The 16,190-nt window shown below is 46.9% G+C and overlaps 1 protein-coding gene and 1 pseudogene across 1 annotated transcript; both read right to left on the reverse strand.

Moving 5' to 3' along the window:
* Window positions 1–3,084: 3,084 nt before the first annotated feature.
* Window positions 3,085–13,819, reverse strand: LOC136308223 (zinc finger protein 343-like). The gene is made up of 4 exons (XM_066235489.1): window positions 13,695–13,819; window positions 13,456–13,514; window positions 9,087–9,213; window positions 3,085–7,480 (listed from the first exon to the last, which is right to left on the reverse strand). The coding sequence occupies exons 1-4, from the start codon at window positions 13,726–13,728 to the stop codon at window positions 6,384–6,386; spliced, it is 1,317 nt and encodes a 438-aa protein (XP_066091586.1). The 5' UTR covers window positions 13,729–13,819; the 3' UTR covers window positions 3,085–6,383.
* LOC136308230 (selenoprotein H pseudogene) lies at window positions 12,293–12,908 on the reverse strand (annotated as a pseudogene).
* Window positions 13,820–16,190: the final 2,371 nt, after the last annotated feature.

The following is a 16,190-nucleotide window of genomic DNA, read 5'->3' on the forward strand; positions in this document are numbered from 1 at the left end:
CGGGGCTGTTCTGCGCTTTGGCATGTTTTTACCTTCTCATGGCGCAGCGAAATTCACCGAGTTTAAGCAGGACACGCCCCCCTCTGTGCGCCTCTACTAACTGTGGCTCCGTGCTAAGGGCCCGCCCCTGTGGGCAGCACCACGTTACTAGCCGGACAACCACGAATGGCAAAGCTGTCACCCCACTGTGGATGCTGTGCAATTGATTTCCTCTCTCCAAGTCAGCTGATGGCAGAGAAATGCAGGACAGCCTAACAACAGAGTACAGGACACAATGTGAAAACTGAAATGAAACATGTGAAAGCCAGGTTGCCCCAAATGATAAGGAGCTCCTCTCTCCTACTCCTTTTTCCACGTGATAAAGCTGCATGAAGTGTTTCCTGAGATGGACAGGGAAGCTCTCAGGAGGGTCTAAGCACAGAGGTAACTGGATCTGGCCCTTGTCCACTGCTCCATCCTCATCTCTGGCTTCCCTCCTACACCAGTGGACAATTCACCCTCCTAGACCTGGCATTTCCTCCTCGAAGTAAACTCCTCCCTCCCTCTCTCTCCAACATTTTCCCCGTGTTTGGTTAGTAAACTAATCCTCCTTGAGCTGTAGGCTCAGATTTCTTTGCTTCCAGGAAATCTCTTCTGGTTCCTTTGTGTGAGAGGTATTTCTTTGATCCTCAGAGAAAAAGTCACAAAACATTTATTATTCTGTTCTGTCCTGGTTTGTTCATAGCTGTCACTTAGGAGACTGGTTTTTCTGAGGAATGCACTATCTACTGTGGCATTGCCGCCTTATATGTCTGGAATAAAAAATGCAGAAAATATTATTCTCAGAAGAATTAATGATTTGATGGTTGAACAGTTGGATGATGGACGGACAGATGGATGATGGATGGCTGGAAGATAACTTCAGGGAAAAGACTCAAGCGCTTCAGCCATTTGCCACCTTCTGTAGGAGGGTGACAAACTGTTCAGGACCAGGGCAGTGATGAGGTGGCAAGGTTGTAGCGAATAGTGCCTTTGTTGTTCCTATAGAAACACTTGGACCCACCCTCTTCCTCCCAACCCCACATCTCCAACCTCTGTTCTGTCCTTCCAGTGAAGAGATGATCAAGAACATCACTCACTGGACTTACTACAACTCTTTGGGTTTAATGAGAGTATCTTCTGGCCACCTTTGCACCTGCTGACATGCCCAGGAGTCTTGCTGGAAGACAGCCATGGGCATTCTGAGTAGCTGTGCTCTCCTGAATTGTTTATTCTGCACTCCCTTCCTGTTATCCCTTTCTGGGTGTTTCAATGTTGAAGTCACCAAAATCTCAAGCCAGTATTTATCAGAAAAAAAATCACTTTTACACTCAACCATGTTTCCTGGGCTCAACCTAAACCTCTGCTTTGTTTGTCAATCTAGTATCACCTGAATTGATTCCCAGTTTACCTGCAGAATTCAATTAAAGCCTAAGGTTCTCCCTTTAGAAATCATGAATAAGTATTCGTAAAAGTGGAATGCAGGACTTTTTATGTATATGCTTCTGTGCATTTTTCTGTAAAGAGAATTAAGTTTTTATTAGATTCTCAAAAAACAACTTTTGTGTGTGACAGTGACCGAGAGACAGAGAGATAGGAATGGAGAAAGAAGCATCAATTCTTCATTCCACACCTCAGTCTCTCATTAATTGCTTTTTCATATGCTGAGCTGTCAAATTGGACCATGTGGGCTGAGAGGGAGAGTAGGAAATGGTGTGGCCAAAGTACCAGGTTTTGGGCTAAAAAACAGCACCTGGTGTAAAAATAAGCTGTCCTGAACAAATAGTAAGACAATGTATATAAGCAGCACCCTCTAATTGGAAAAATGAGGGGACACAGCATTGGAGATGTATTTATGTGTTTTGTTTTGTTTTTAACAGAGACAGTCAGAGAGAGGGATAGACAGGGACAGACAGGAATGGAGAGAGATGAGGACCATCAATCATGTTTTTTGTTGCGCATTGCAACACCTTAGTTGTTCAATGATTGCTTTCTCATATGTCTTGACCGTGGGCCTTCAGCAGACCAAGTAACCCCTTGCTGGAGCCAGCGACCTTGGGTCCAAGCTGGTGAGCTTTTGCTCAAACCAGATGAGCCCGCGCTCAAGCTGGCGACCTCGGGGTCTCGAACCTGGGTCCTCGGCATCCCAGTCCAACGCTCTATCCACTGTGCCACTGCCTGGTCAGGCATAACCTCGTAAAGTTGTTCTTAATGTAACAGTTCTATGATGTATCCAGTGGTGAGCATTTCCCAAGTCCCTGCCCATTCTTCCCACACAAGCTAGGATTTATTTGATGCTCTTCATGGTCACAACCATGTCTGCACTCCTCGTTTCTACGATATTAAGAGTAGAGTCTCTGGAGAGACAATATATGGAGAATTGAGTGGTTTATTGGTGAATGAGGGCTGGACTGGGCAGAGGAAGAAGCTGACCTGCAGTGTGTTCACAACTGAGAACTCATGGGCATCTCCAGGTCCAGAATGACGCTTTAAACCCAGCAGAGTCAGGGGGTGAGGCTTTGTCTCTGCTTCTCAATCAGTCACTGGCCAGGAGCCACCCTAATTAAAGGGCCTGTACCCTGTGGCTGAGAGCAGGTCCTAGAGAAGAATTCACCACCATGTCCATCAGCAGCAGTTATCACCAGCTGCAGGGGTGTGGGTCCTGATACGGTGAACTTGGAGAGCTCCACAACATCCCAAGGAAAGGATCACCCAATGGCATGAGAACAAGCCTTCATGAACCTTCTCCACAATCCCTGCAAACACACGGTTCCTCCCTGATTATGTCATCATGGGTCTGCCTGTTGGCCACTGGTGTTCAATGTTGACTTATTGCTAATGCCTCAATCACATTCCCTGCAGAAATGCTTCCTCACTAAGGACATTTTCCTGGTGTAAGGGGGGCTGATTTATGGCTAGAGTTACCCACATGCTGCATGAATGTGACTCCTCTAGGTAATGTGTTCTTGGTGCATGATGACAGGTGACACATCTCTGCAGGTTCAATACTACACAATCATACACATGGACAGTCTGGTGCCTTTCTGGTGTAACATGAGGTCTCACTGATTGCTGAAGTCTTGACCATCATCCCTGCATATGCAAGGCTTCCCCCCTCCGTGTGTCCTCAGGTGTCTGATGAGATCTGACTTGCAGCCAAAGCTTCACCCACATTCCTTGCAAATATCACGCTTGTTCTTTGATGTGTCCTCTGCTGATTAAGGAGTGGTGCTTTCTGGCTAAAGCTGCATCCACACTCATCACACATGTAAGGATTCTTCGCCGAGTGAGTCCTCTGGTGAATTCTGAGGACAGACATATCACCAAGTTCTCATCCACAGTCTGGGTACAGTAGGGCTTCTTTGTCAAGGGAGTCCACTGGTGTTCCCTGAGGTGTGGTTTATCAACAAATCTATGGCAGCACTCCTGGCACACAAAGGGTTTCTCCCCCGAGTGAGTCATCCAGTGTCCCCTGAGGTTAGGCTTTTCACCAAACCCTCATCCACACTCCGGGCACACTAAGGGATTCTCACCGAAGTGAATCCTCTGGTGTCTCCTGAGGTGTGACTTAAGACCCTAATGCTTGTGCACATCCCTTCCTTAAGGCGCAGCTCCAATCCAGGCCTTGGTGACCTGGGATGTTCCTCCCCTTTGGAACCTCGATCATCCTCTCCATGCAAAGTCTCAGATTCCCCAACAAATGTACTTTATTTGTGACATTTCTTTCTCAGGAGCTGGATTCTTGCAGGAAACCTGGGCTGTGAATGTGAACTCTTTTCCAGATGCATGTATGACTAAGGGGCACAGACTGAGCTCATGCAAGAGCTGACTGGAATAGAATTAACAAGCACAAAGGAAGGGAACTCTAGAACCTTTAGGTTATTTTTCTAAAGCCCCTTCAGCAGCACTTTTTTAAAATTTTTATTTATTTATTCATTTTAGAGAGGAGAGAGTAAGAGTGAAAGAGAAAGGAGGAGGAGCAAGAAGCATCAACTTCCATATGTGCCTTGACCAGGCAAGCCCAGGGTTTTGAGCTGGTGAGCTCAGCGTTCCAGGTCAACGCTTTATCCACTGCGCCACTACAGGTCAGGCCAGGAGTATTTCTTTGTGTCTGCACAAATATCACTCACTCACAATGTCTTGGTATTGCATCCAGAAGACATCCACTCAGGGAAGTTAAATAAAGTTCTGCAATCAAGTCATACAGGGCTTAGTTAGATGGCTTATTGCCTATAATGCAGCTGTTCTATGATGTATCCTGAGGTGAGCTTTTCCCTCCTCTATCCCCATTAATCCCAAACATATAGAATGTATATGCTGGCATTTGTGAGGGGTGGTTTATGGCAACAGCCATGTCTGTACAGTGGTACTTTGAGATACAAACAGACCAACATATGAATTTTTCTTTAGAAGCTGCAACTCAGTCCCTATTTTTGTTTGAGATCCGAGTGAAATTCCGAGATATGAGTCATGATTTGGGAAGCTGACGCTAGCTGGCACATTGGCGCATGGTTCCAGTACTGGCAGTTTGATATACAAGTTGACTGACTTTCAAACTCGGTTTCAGAACAAATTAAATTCGTATCTCAAGGTACCACTGTACTACTCATACACTTAAGGAGTCTGAGAGTGGAGTCCCTGGAGAGACAATGGATGGAGAATTGAATGGTATTGGTGAATGAGGGCTGGAATGGGCCGAGGAAGAAGCTGAGCTGCCATATGTTCACAAGCAGGATCTGATGGGCCCTTATAATTCTAGGATAACTCTCTGATCCTAACAGAGTCAAGGGGTGAGATTCCGTCACCCCACCTCAATCAGTAATTGGCAAGGAGCCACTGTTTGTGAAGGGGCAGATCCCTGTTGCTGAGAGCAGGTCCTAGAGAAGAATTCATCACTGCGGCCATTAGCAGTACATATCAGCAGCTGCAGGGGTGTCAGTCCTGGTATGGGTTTCTGGCCAGAGCTCTTCAGCATCCAGAGTGAAGGATGTCACCAGGGGATGAGAGCAAGGGCTCATGACAAGAGCTTTGTCTACAATCACTGAAAACACACGGCCCCTCCCTGCATATGCCCTCAAGGGCCAGCCTGTTGGCCACTGGCTGTTCGGTCACTGTTGACTTATTGCTCACACCTCACTCAGGCACACACACTTCCCATTTAAGTGCACCCTGCTAGTGCAATGGGGACTGATGTACGCCTAGACATACCCTACATGCTGGATGCATGCGACTCCTCTGGTGAATGTGTCCTTGGTGCCTGATGACAGGTGACACCACTATGCAGGCTCACTTACTTTACATACAAACAGAAGGATGGTTGGGTGTCTCTCTGGTGTAAGATGAGGTCTCACTGATTGCTAAGTCCTGACCGTGATCCCTGCATACACAAGGCTTCCCCCCTCCATGTGTCCTGAGGATTCTGATGACATCACACTTGTAGCTAAAGCTTCCCCCACACTCTATGAAAATATCACACTTGTCCTGATGTGTCCTCTGCTGATTAAGAACTTTTGATTTCCAGCTACAGCCTCATCCACAGAAACCACACGTGTAAGGATTTTCCTCTAAGTACGTTTTCTGGTGTCTCCTCAGGGATGACTTATCACCAACTCTTTGTCCACACTCCGGGCAGATGCACGGCTTCTCTCCGAAATGAGTCCAATTGAGTTGAATGAGACCTGAACTATGCCTGAAGCTCTGTCCACATTTCCTGCAAACATGCTTCTCCCCTGAGTGTTTCCTCTGGTGAGTCCAGAGAGATGACTTCCAGCTGTAGCCTCGGCCACACTCACTACACATGTCAGACTTCTCCGAGTTAGTCTTCTGGTGTCTCATGACATTTCCCTTAAAACCAAGTCCATCCACACTCGGGGCATAAGCATGTTCTCACTCGGGGTCTAAGCAGGGCTTCCATTCTGAGTGAGCACACAGTCCTTCCTGAAGTAGGACTTCAAAGTAAATCTTCGTCCATACTCTGGGCACAGGAAGGGCTTCTCCCAAGAGTGAGTCTGCTGGTGTCTCCTGAGGTGTGATTTATATGCAAATCCTCATCCACACTCTGGACACAAGAAGAGCTTCTTCTCCAAGTAAGATCACTGTGGCTGAATGAGGTCTGATCTATGTCTGAAGCTCTGCCACACTCCCTGAGAGTGTGCATGTCCTGTGAGTGTTCCCTCTGGTGAAAGAGGAAAGATGACTTCCAGACAAAGTGGCACTCACATTCACTGCACACGTAAGGCTTCTCCCCTGAATGAATCCTCTGGTGTCTCCTGAGGTGTGACTTAAGACCAAATCCTTGTCCACACTCTGGGCACAGGTAGAAGTGCCTTACCCAGTGAGATCACTGTGACCAAATGCAGTCTGAACTATGTCTGAAGCTCTGCCACACTCCCTGAAAGCTTGCATGTACCATGAGTGTTCTTCTGGTGAAACTGGAGGGATGACTTGTGGACAAAGAGTTGCCCACACTCACAGCACAGGTACGGCTTCTCCCCTGAGTGAGTCCTCTGGTGAACCCTAAGGTTTGACTTTGCACCAAATCCTCGTCCACACTCCAGGCACACAAATGGCTTCTCCCCTGAGTGAGTCCTCTGGTGTCTCTTGAGGGCTGACTTATCACCAAATCCACGTCCACACTCAGGGCAGATGAAGGGCTTCTCCCCCGAGTGAGTCCTCTGGTGCGTCCTGAGGGCTGACTTGTCACCAAATCCTCGTCCACACTCTGGGCACACAAAGGGCTTCTCCCCTGAATGAGTCATCTGGTGTCTCCTGAGGAGTGAATTATAACCAAACTGTCGTCCACACTCCGGGCACACAAAGGGCTTCTCCCCCAAATAAGTCCGCTGGTGTGTCGTGGCTTCTGATTTATTACCAAGTCTTTGGCCACACTCATCACAAAAGAAAGGCTTCATTGTCGATAAGTGCACCCCAGGGTGTCTGAGGAACTGTGACTTGAGTTTGAAGCTTCGCCCACACTGCCTGCAAACGTAGGGATTCTCCCCTGAGAGCGTCACCCTGTCTGTCATAACATTTGATTCCAGGCTGCAGTCTGGTTCGAGCTCACTACAACTGACAGATCCAGATCTCAGGGTTTCAAATTCCTTCCTCCCCTTGTCTGTCTGCGCAGGGCTTATCCTTTGGGTTGAGCTGGGCTCTATTTCTAGCACCGTACGACCTTCCCTGGAAGGTCCTCTAGGTGAACTATGGAATGCACCTGAGGTTTCCCCCTCCTCGGTCCTCACAAAATAATGTCTCAAGTCGCCTTCTGTGCTTTCAACTTCTGTGTTTTCCCTCTGGTAACTCTGAAAAAAAGACGTCTGCTCCTGAGGCCACAGGCCCAAATCCCCTGGATAGAAGTCACACATGTCCGAGCACATTGGAAGCATCTGCTGGCCGGGCAGTGACTCCCGGGAGAAGGTCGAAAGTTGGGAGCAATTCTGGTCCGATTCTGGTGTTGATTCTGCTGGAGAAAGAAAGTTCGATAAGAGAAGCCCCAAACAGGGCTGCAGGGAAGTCTCTCCTGATCTCGAGAAAACTAGGGCCCTCCTGCCACACCTGCTTTAATAATATATGTACACGTCATTTGTTTCCACCAATTATTATTTTAGGTTCCATTTCTATGGCACAGCATGGGGACCTTTTCTATGGCAATGCATGGGGACCATCCCAGAAACATCTTCTACATGTCACTCAGACTGGGCGCCTTCCAGGTATGCATTCTACCATGTAAATCCCTTCAGTACACCAGCTGTTTCTTTCTTGTAAGTTAGAGAAGCCATGACTCTCACTGGTGGCTTGTTTACACTTCTGTTGTACTTGGAGGCGACAGTCTCTATGACCTACGAGGAAATCTCCTTCCTGAATTTACTTATTTTAAAAAAAAAAAAAGACTGAAAACTTTAAAAATTACTTAATCAGGAGGGCTTCCATACACAAGAAATGGTACATTACACAGTGGCTGAACACAGTGTATAAGAATTCAATCTGAATTTCAGGTTGCCCATCTGCAAACAAATACTTATAAAAAATAATTTCTAACTTCCAAGTTTTCTATTAGGTACTGTGACTTCCCCCACGGACAAGAAAGACACGGTCCATGTTTCAGGATTCTGGTAACCAGCGCCCAGACCAACGCAATCACACTGACATCACACTTGTCCACAGGATTCCCTGAGCTAACGGTCATTGGTGAAAACTTAGTGCCACACTGAAACACATTTTGAAAAGGCACACTGTGGTTTCCTGATTGCTGTCTTTCCCCTTCCTCTTTAGGAATCCCACACACAGAGGCGGGTCCTTTTACCTGGATTCCAGAACCAACAGAGCTGACCAAGAGGCGATACAAGACATGAACATCCGGCCCTGGCCTGTTGGCTCAGTGGAGAGCACCGGCCTAGCACGTAGGTGTCTCGGGTTTGATTCCAGGGGCTGAGGATGCTTCATGGCCTCGCCTCAGGCACAGATATATATCTGTTGCCAAACAACAAAGCAATTTCCCCAGGTGGTGAGAGCATCTCCCTGCAGAGGACTCGCGGGTGGATCCCAGTTGGGACCCATGCGGGAGTCTTTCTCTTTGACTTTCTGCTATTCACTTAAGAAAAACATTTAAAAAACTTTTTAAAATATTTTCATTATGTGTTGAAGTAATATTTTGATACATTAGAAAACATAAGATTGTTAATTTCACCCATTTACATCAACTATTTTTAAAATGTGGTTACTAAAATATTTAAAATATCCCTACAGCTCACTTTATATTTGTACAGCACAGCACTGACCTAGAAAAATTAGAGAGAATACAACTTGTGACCTATTTAATCCTCCTCTCTCTCTTTGTACAGTTGATAACCTCAGGATGGTTTTTAAGTTGTTAACAAGACGGAAACAAGACAAAGAACAAAGCTGCTTGTTTCTTAACTGTCTCAATAAAATGAGAAAAGTAAGCCCCAATAGGAAGGGGTAGTTATTCCCTCACTTCTGTGTGGCTCTAAGTGTCTAGAACATCTTCTGGCCCACGGTAGGTGGTCCATCCCGCTACCGCAGTAAGGAAGGACAGAACACAGCCTCACCCAGCGAGAGCAGGTTCCTGTAGTTCTCCAGCATCACTTCCTTGTACAGGCTCCTCTGTGCAGGGCTCAGCATCCTCCATTCCGCCTCTGTGAAGACCACAGCTACATCCCTGAACGTGATCGGTACCTATTAAGAAGCAATTCATTAATGAACAGCAAGTCACCATCAATTTTCCAAATATGATGGAAAAATCTCATGGCCCTGGAGGGTCTGGATCTATAAAAAGTTGGTCCAGTTCTTTCCCTAGTACACAGTTCTATGTACCAAATTTTTTCTAGCCATTACTATGGCTTTGTATTAAAATCTAAAGGGCACAGAGCCAACACATACACCCATTCCTGGGCCCTAAACATTTATAATTTCCTTGGAGAAGTGTTTTCTCAATAAGTTAGACACCTGGCCTGACCAGGTAGGGGCACAGTGGATAGAGCATCAGACTGGGACGCAGAGGCCAAGGTTCGAAAACCCAAATGTTGCTGTCTTGAGCTCAGCCTCATCCAGCAGGAGCGTGGGCTCACCAGCATGAGTGTGGGGTCACTGGCTTGAGTGTGCAATCATAAATTTGACCACATGATCACTGGCTTGAGCCCAAGGTTACTGGATTGAGCAAAGGGTCACTCACTCTGCTGTCTGCTGTACCTCCCACCTCAAAACACAAGTGAGGCTGACCAGGCAGTGGCGCAGTGGATAGAGCGTCGAACTGGGATACAGAAGACCCAGGTTCGAGATCCTGAGGTTGCCAGCTTGAGCGCGGGATCATCTGGTTTGAGCAAAAGCTCACCAGCTTATGCCCAAGGTCACTGGCAAAAGCAAAGGTTACTTGGTCTGCTGAAGGCCCACAGTCAAGGCACATATGAGAAAGCAATAAATGAACACCTAAGGTGTTGCAACACACAACGAAAAACTAATGACTGATGCTTCTCATCCCTCCGTTCCTGTCTGTGTGTCCCTTTCTATCCCTCTCTCTGACTCTCTTTCTTTCTCTTTAAAAACAAAACAAAAAAACACAAGTGAGGAAGCAATGATTGAACACTAAGGTGCTGCGATGAAGAATTGATGCTTTTCATCTTTCTCCCTTCCTATCAGCCCCTATGGGTCCCTCTTTGAGACTCTCTCTCTGTGTCAAAAAAAAAATTGAAATCTGAGACAGTGTTTTAAGAACATGACCGTGAGGATGCACTATGGAGAAATTTTGAGATATAAGAGTTACAGATAGGCAGAAAAGTTTTATTTTGAAAGGGACTTGCTGTCCATCATGTATCATCCAACAAAGAATTCATAATTCATAAGGGAATAAATGCACCGAGGGACATTGTAACTCACACAGAAATGAAAAGCTATTTTCATATTACATAACAGTGAAATTTATTTTTACTTCCTCTCATTCTCCTATTTTTATGTTCTTCCTTCCCTCCCTCCCTTCCTCTCTCCCTCCCCCCCTCTATTCCTTCCCTTCCTCCTTTCCCTTCATTTCTTCCTCATCCTGTGTCTCTCCCCTTCATTTCTTCCTCATCCTGTGTCCCACTGTCTTTGTTAAATACTAGACATTTTAGGTAAAAGATTATAGCAACTCTGGAGACCAACTGTAAGGCCAGGAGCTGCCATCGTGGCCACTCACATGCAGGTTCCCATTGGATTCGGACAGATGATAATGAAACAACAGAGCAAAAAAAACTGGTGGGCCATCATCTTTAATCCTAGCTTGCACTTGGCAGGCAAGAAATACACACACTGGGCTCTAAAACCCACTCATTCAGTGCTCACAAACCTACTGACTTATCCGAGTTTCCTAGAATCAAAGGCTTCTAGCTCACTAGACTTATTCACCTCTGTTCCCCATCTCCTTCCTTCTCCCTGCACAAACTCTGCACAAACTGGCTTTTCCTTCAGCACTCCACCATCTTGGCTGCTTCTCCTGGTCTTCTCCACATGACCTTTCTCTGCTCTGCTCTCTAATGCTAATTTCAGGAACCAAGAGAGCAAGCTCCTGGTCTGCCCCACTTTATAGTGGAGAAGTCAAAACCCCTTTAATCCAATATACAAAATACGGAAGTCTCTAATTCAAAGTACACCCCACATCAAAAAGGCTTAGCCCTAAAACCAAGCCCCAGGCTGCAAGGATCCTGCCTGCCCACAGCCCGCCCCCAACACACATTAATATCACCTGGGCAAAGGGCTTCCTCGTGGGCAGCGCCATCTTTAACAAAGTGACCATAATATATTTTATTTGCCCAACACCAACCTAAATTCCTTTTCAGGCTCTGGCTCTTGTCACTTGTTCATGTTTCCTGACTCATCTTGGTGAACTCAGTAAAGGCTCTTGCCCTCTGAATATGTGGCTAATCAGCAGGAGAGGCCTGGACATGCACAGTCACGCTGACTCTCCCCCTTCAGAAATGACTATCTTTTTGGCAGGGATCATGTTGCAGTTCTGCCTGATCTACTTATATAAACTTAAGTACTAAAAAAAAAAAAAAAAGGCCTGACCTGTGGTGACGCAGTGGATAAAGCGTCGACCTAGAAATGCTGAGGTCGCCGGTTTGAAACCCTGGGCTTGCCTGGTCAAGGCACATATGGGAGTTGATGCTTCCAGCTCCTCCCCCCTTCTCTCTTCTCTCCTCTCTCTCTCTCTCTCTGTCTCTCCTCTCTAAAAAATGAATAAATAAATTTAAAAAAAAAAAAAAAAGAAGCAACACAAGGATGAGCTATACAACAACACGACGAAAAAGCATCAGCTTGGGTCTTACAGTAACAGCTAGTTAAAACAATAGAACACGAAAGAAATAAAAAAAAAGAATTATAAGTATGTAAAAAATATCACCAAACCATAGAAGAACATATAAGGAGACCAGAAGCTTCACCTAGGACTGCAGAATAGGCCTCCCACTGTGCGCATTTACGAGGAAGTGTCCTCTAGAGAGAACGGCATATTGAGGTGCATCTGACACACTACTAGTTTTTATAGGAAGACTTTGGCTGGAGGCTATTGAATGAGGGCCCTTCCTGCACAGCCTCAAGGAACAAAAAAGGTCACCCCATTCAGAATAATTCACTAGGCAGGCAATCAAGTGATTAAGAACATCCTTCTCAGTTTAGGGGAAACTAGAGCAGGACCTCTCACCCAGAGTCAATATTTCAGTCATTTCTACAACCATCTCTTTTTGTGATCCTTACTGTTCATATCAGTTGAGTTCAAATTCACACATTTTTTTTTTCTTTATTTCAACTTTTATTAAACAAAATCCAAGAACTTTTCAGTGCCTTACTAGAGGGTTGCCTCACAACTGAACCATCATTTCTGGAGGTGAAGAAATCAGCTTCAGGCACATGACTGAAATTCGGCCATGTTCCGTCATAAATTCTCCAACATCAACAGAGACAGAAGGCTCAGCATGAGGATTTCTGCCCAGACGGCCCTACGCAAGGTACTTCTTCAGCTTCTACACCACCTCTTGCGGGTCAGGGAACTTGAGTTTGCATGGGGGCCCCTTCTTAATCCCAGTCCAGAGCTCCGCACTGCTGCCCTTGGGGCGCAGCAGCATCACCTCGAAACTCCCCCTCTGGGGCTTGGTAGGATTCACCTTCACTGGAAGCTCCGGGGCCTCCAGGTGCAGCGCCTGGCTCAGGGCCATGGCGTTGCGCCCATACACGTACGTACACGCGTCAACTCGCCAGTACACGCGTCAACTCGTGCAATGCTCGATAACGACAGTTGCCTCCTCCTACTTCCTTCTGGCCGCCAGCCAGCTTCTCCTGCTTCTCGGCCGCAGCGGCCACCGCCGCCTCGGCCTTTCGCTTCCTCCTCCGGGAAGCCATGGCACCTGGAGTCGAGCCCGGAACCGAGCCGAGGGCGGCCACAGGGCAGTGGACAACCCCTCAGCGAGCTCTAAGCCGCAGGCCAAGAGCTCCGCTCCCAGAACAAAACCTCTCCCAAGTCCAAATTCACATATTTTTAAAATACTGTTCTCCACACTATGCTCTGCTTCTCCACTTGTTCAAGAACTTCAATAATAAAAAAGTAAAAAGATGTCTGCTGCAAAAGACACTATCTTTAGCTTCGTGTGATGTGAAGTGAAACTGAATACATTTAAAATTCTTAATTATCTAAGTTTTTCAAAAATATTCTTTATAATTTATACTATCCTGGGTTCTTATATTCTTCGGTATAATTTCCAACAAGAAAAATAAAACAGACAAATGCAGAAGTCATTGTAAACTGACCAACATGGTGCCTGAAACAGGAATAAACTGTCTAATGTTGCTTGCTTTTTCCCTTCCTAAACAAAGAAAATATCCAGTTTGCCTATTTTCTGAAAAATGAACCAGCATTTCAGGAAAAAAAAAAAAAAAAAGATAAATCCAACTCACCAGTGTTTTGGGCTTTCCCATCTTTTCTTGGAGCGAGTCAGTGCAGTTGGAAGGCAGACCTAGGGGAAGAACAAAGCTCTGAGGGTGCAGGCCTCCCAGAATGCCCCGGGGAGCAGCTCCTCGGAGCCCAGGACAGAGGGAGCAGTCCCTTTACTCAGCCGGGGTCACTACAGTGCTCTCAGCTAAGCCCAGAGCCTTACTCCTCCTCCTCACCTCTCCAGACTCTCAGCAACTCTCACCTTTGGCCTCATGATTTAGGGTCAGATTCTTCATGGTCTGCACGTCTTCCCTGTTCTCCTCCCGGTCCTGCTCTTCCAAGGCTGAAGGATCAGGCAACGTCAGGGCCCCGGGGTCAGCCCAGTGTTTGCCCTGAAATTCTACCACTCGGCCAGGTAGACCTTATTTTATCACAAGATCAATTTCTGCTCCTGCCCCGGGTCACTTCTCCGAACTCCTTGTGAAAGCCCACTGTGTTTCCACGAAGCCAGCACCTGCGGGTGGAGCAGCAACGTGACGTTTCCACACTCCTTACTGTACAAATCAGGCACTGCAGGTCCTGAGAGCTCCCACCCAACCGCATCCCCACTCACTCACCGACTTGGGCCAGAGTCAGCCCCACACAAACAAGCCCCAAAACCCAGAACTCTATATTCACACTCAGACCGGGGTTCCCACAACCATTGACACACGTGACCAAAGTAGGTGTCCCCTTGCCAAGAGCAGGGGGTCTTATATAGTCGGCTTCTCACCCCCAATCACCACTGGGAACGCCTGTATATTTAGCTCTGGCTGAACTCATGTCCCCAGAACTCAAGTAAACCTCCGGGAAGCACGTCTGCAGCCACTTCCTTATGTGAATTGTATGACCCAGAATCATCCCAACTTAAAAAAAAAAAAAAAAAAAAAAAAAGATATGAGAGTCCCTGCTCACCAGCCCCAACGGGAGGTGGAACGACTCCGGTACCGCCCCGCAACTCAGGGACTCCGATGAAACTGAGTCTCATCCGAATTTCCCCCCCAAAATACACGTCCGTGACCGCGACCGGGCTCCAAAAATGAAACCTCCCGCACTTCCCGTTCCATCTACTGCACACCAGCCTCACTCATCCCGGGTCCAACCCACCAGCTCCCACCACGGCTCTTAACCCTACTCACCGCCGCACTCATCCCTCCTTCCAGCTCAGTAATCACCCAGGCAGCAGCGCTAACCCGAACCAGCCGCAGAGGTCCACGTGATCTCCCGGGTGATCTGCGCAGGAACTACGATTCCCAGAATCCCTGGAGGCTTCGACTCCAGCAACACAATGACCTAAACACGAGTATAATATACCCGAACATTACATACTGTAGTGACAGCCAACCCGTTTTTCCAATTTTTATTTATTGATTTTAGAGTCAGAGAGGAAAAGGCAGAAAGACATAGAGGGAAAGAGAGAGAAACATGGATTTCTTGTCCCATTAATTTATGCATTCATTGGTTGATTCTTGCATGTACCCAGACTGGGGATAACACCTGCAATCTTATTGCACATTCCCGGATTCTCTAACAAACTGAATAAACGGGCCAGCTCTGCCCATCTCTTTTCCTTAAATATCCATGTATAAAACAGACAATATTTCGGGAAAGAAGTCTGTTCCCAGGGTTTCAATCGGAAAGACTACGGTTCCCAGAAGCCTCTGCGGCAGCATGTCCTGAGATTTATCCCGTCTTCCCCGGTCCTCTCCCGGGTTCTATGCGGAGAAGCCCTTTCCGGTTTCCGAGTCCAGCTGGTCTCGCACGGATAGCGAGGCTGCTCTGCGCTTTGTCATGTTTTCGTCTTCCAATGATCCAGCGAAATTCACTGCCCTTCAGCTGAATAGCACACACGCCTCCTTCCGTGAGCGCCATCTAGGTGTGTCTCCGTGTTACTGGCCCGCACCTGCGGGCAGCCCCACGTTTCTAGCAGGAAAACCACAAAGGCAAAGCGGTCGCCCCACTATGGATGCTGTGACTCTCCAAGTCAGCTGGTGGCATGAAAATGCAGGACGGCTTAACAACACAGTACAGGACACGATGTGAAAACTGAAATGTGACGTGGGGAAGTAAACTTCCAACCAAATTATAAAGAAGCTCCTCACTCTGACCCCTCCTTCCACGTGACAGAGCTTCATGAATTCTTTCCTGAGACAGTTCCACCCTCCTAGATCTCGCATTTTCTCCTAGAAATAAATTCCTCCATGACTCTCACGCCCCCACCCCGCCATTTTGGTTAGTGGACTCATTCTCCCTGAGCTGTAGGCTCAGATTTCTTTACTCCAGGAAGGCTCCTTTAGCACCATTGTCTGATATAAATATCCTTGATCCTCAGAGAACGTTTCCCAGAGCTCTTAACGATTCTATTCTGTCCTAGTCTGTTCAGAGCTGTCACTTAAGTAACTGTGATCTTTCTGAGGAGTGCACCGTCTACTGTGCCATCGCTGCCTTACATGTCCTGAGTAAACCTGGAAAACATTATTCTCAGGAGAAAAAATTATTGGATGGATGATAGATGATGGATGCATGAAGATAACTTCATGGAAAAGACTCAAGGACTTCAGCCATTTGCCACCTTCTGTGGGGGGATGGCTCTCTGTTCAGGGGCAGTAGAGAAATGAGGTGGCAAGGTTGTAGCAGATGATGGTTTTATTGTTGTTTCTACAGAAACAGTAGGACCATTCATGTTCCTCCCAAACCCACATCTCCATCTTCTGTTCCA

The sequence above is a fragment of the Saccopteryx bilineata genome, chromosome 6, assembly GCF_036850765.1.
Source record: "Saccopteryx bilineata isolate mSacBil1 chromosome 6, mSacBil1_pri_phased_curated, whole genome shotgun sequence".
In the NCBI taxonomy this organism is placed as follows: domain Eukaryota; kingdom Metazoa; phylum Chordata; class Mammalia; order Chiroptera; family Emballonuridae; genus Saccopteryx; species Saccopteryx bilineata.

Bases quoted from the DNA above. Each gene is read 5' to 3' on its own strand.
- LOC136308223 (XM_066235489.1), bottom strand. From the start codon at position 13,728: ATGAAGAATCTGACCCTAAATCATGAGGCCAAAG. The intron at 9,214-13,455 runs GTGAGTTGGATT...GCTTCTTAATAG, and splicing joins TGGGAAAGCCCAAAACACTG to GTACCGATCACGTTCAGGGA. The intron at 7,481-9,086 runs GTGAGGCTGTGT...TTCTTTCTCCAG, and splicing joins CAGGAACCTGCTCTCGCTGG to CAGAATCAACACCAGAATCG.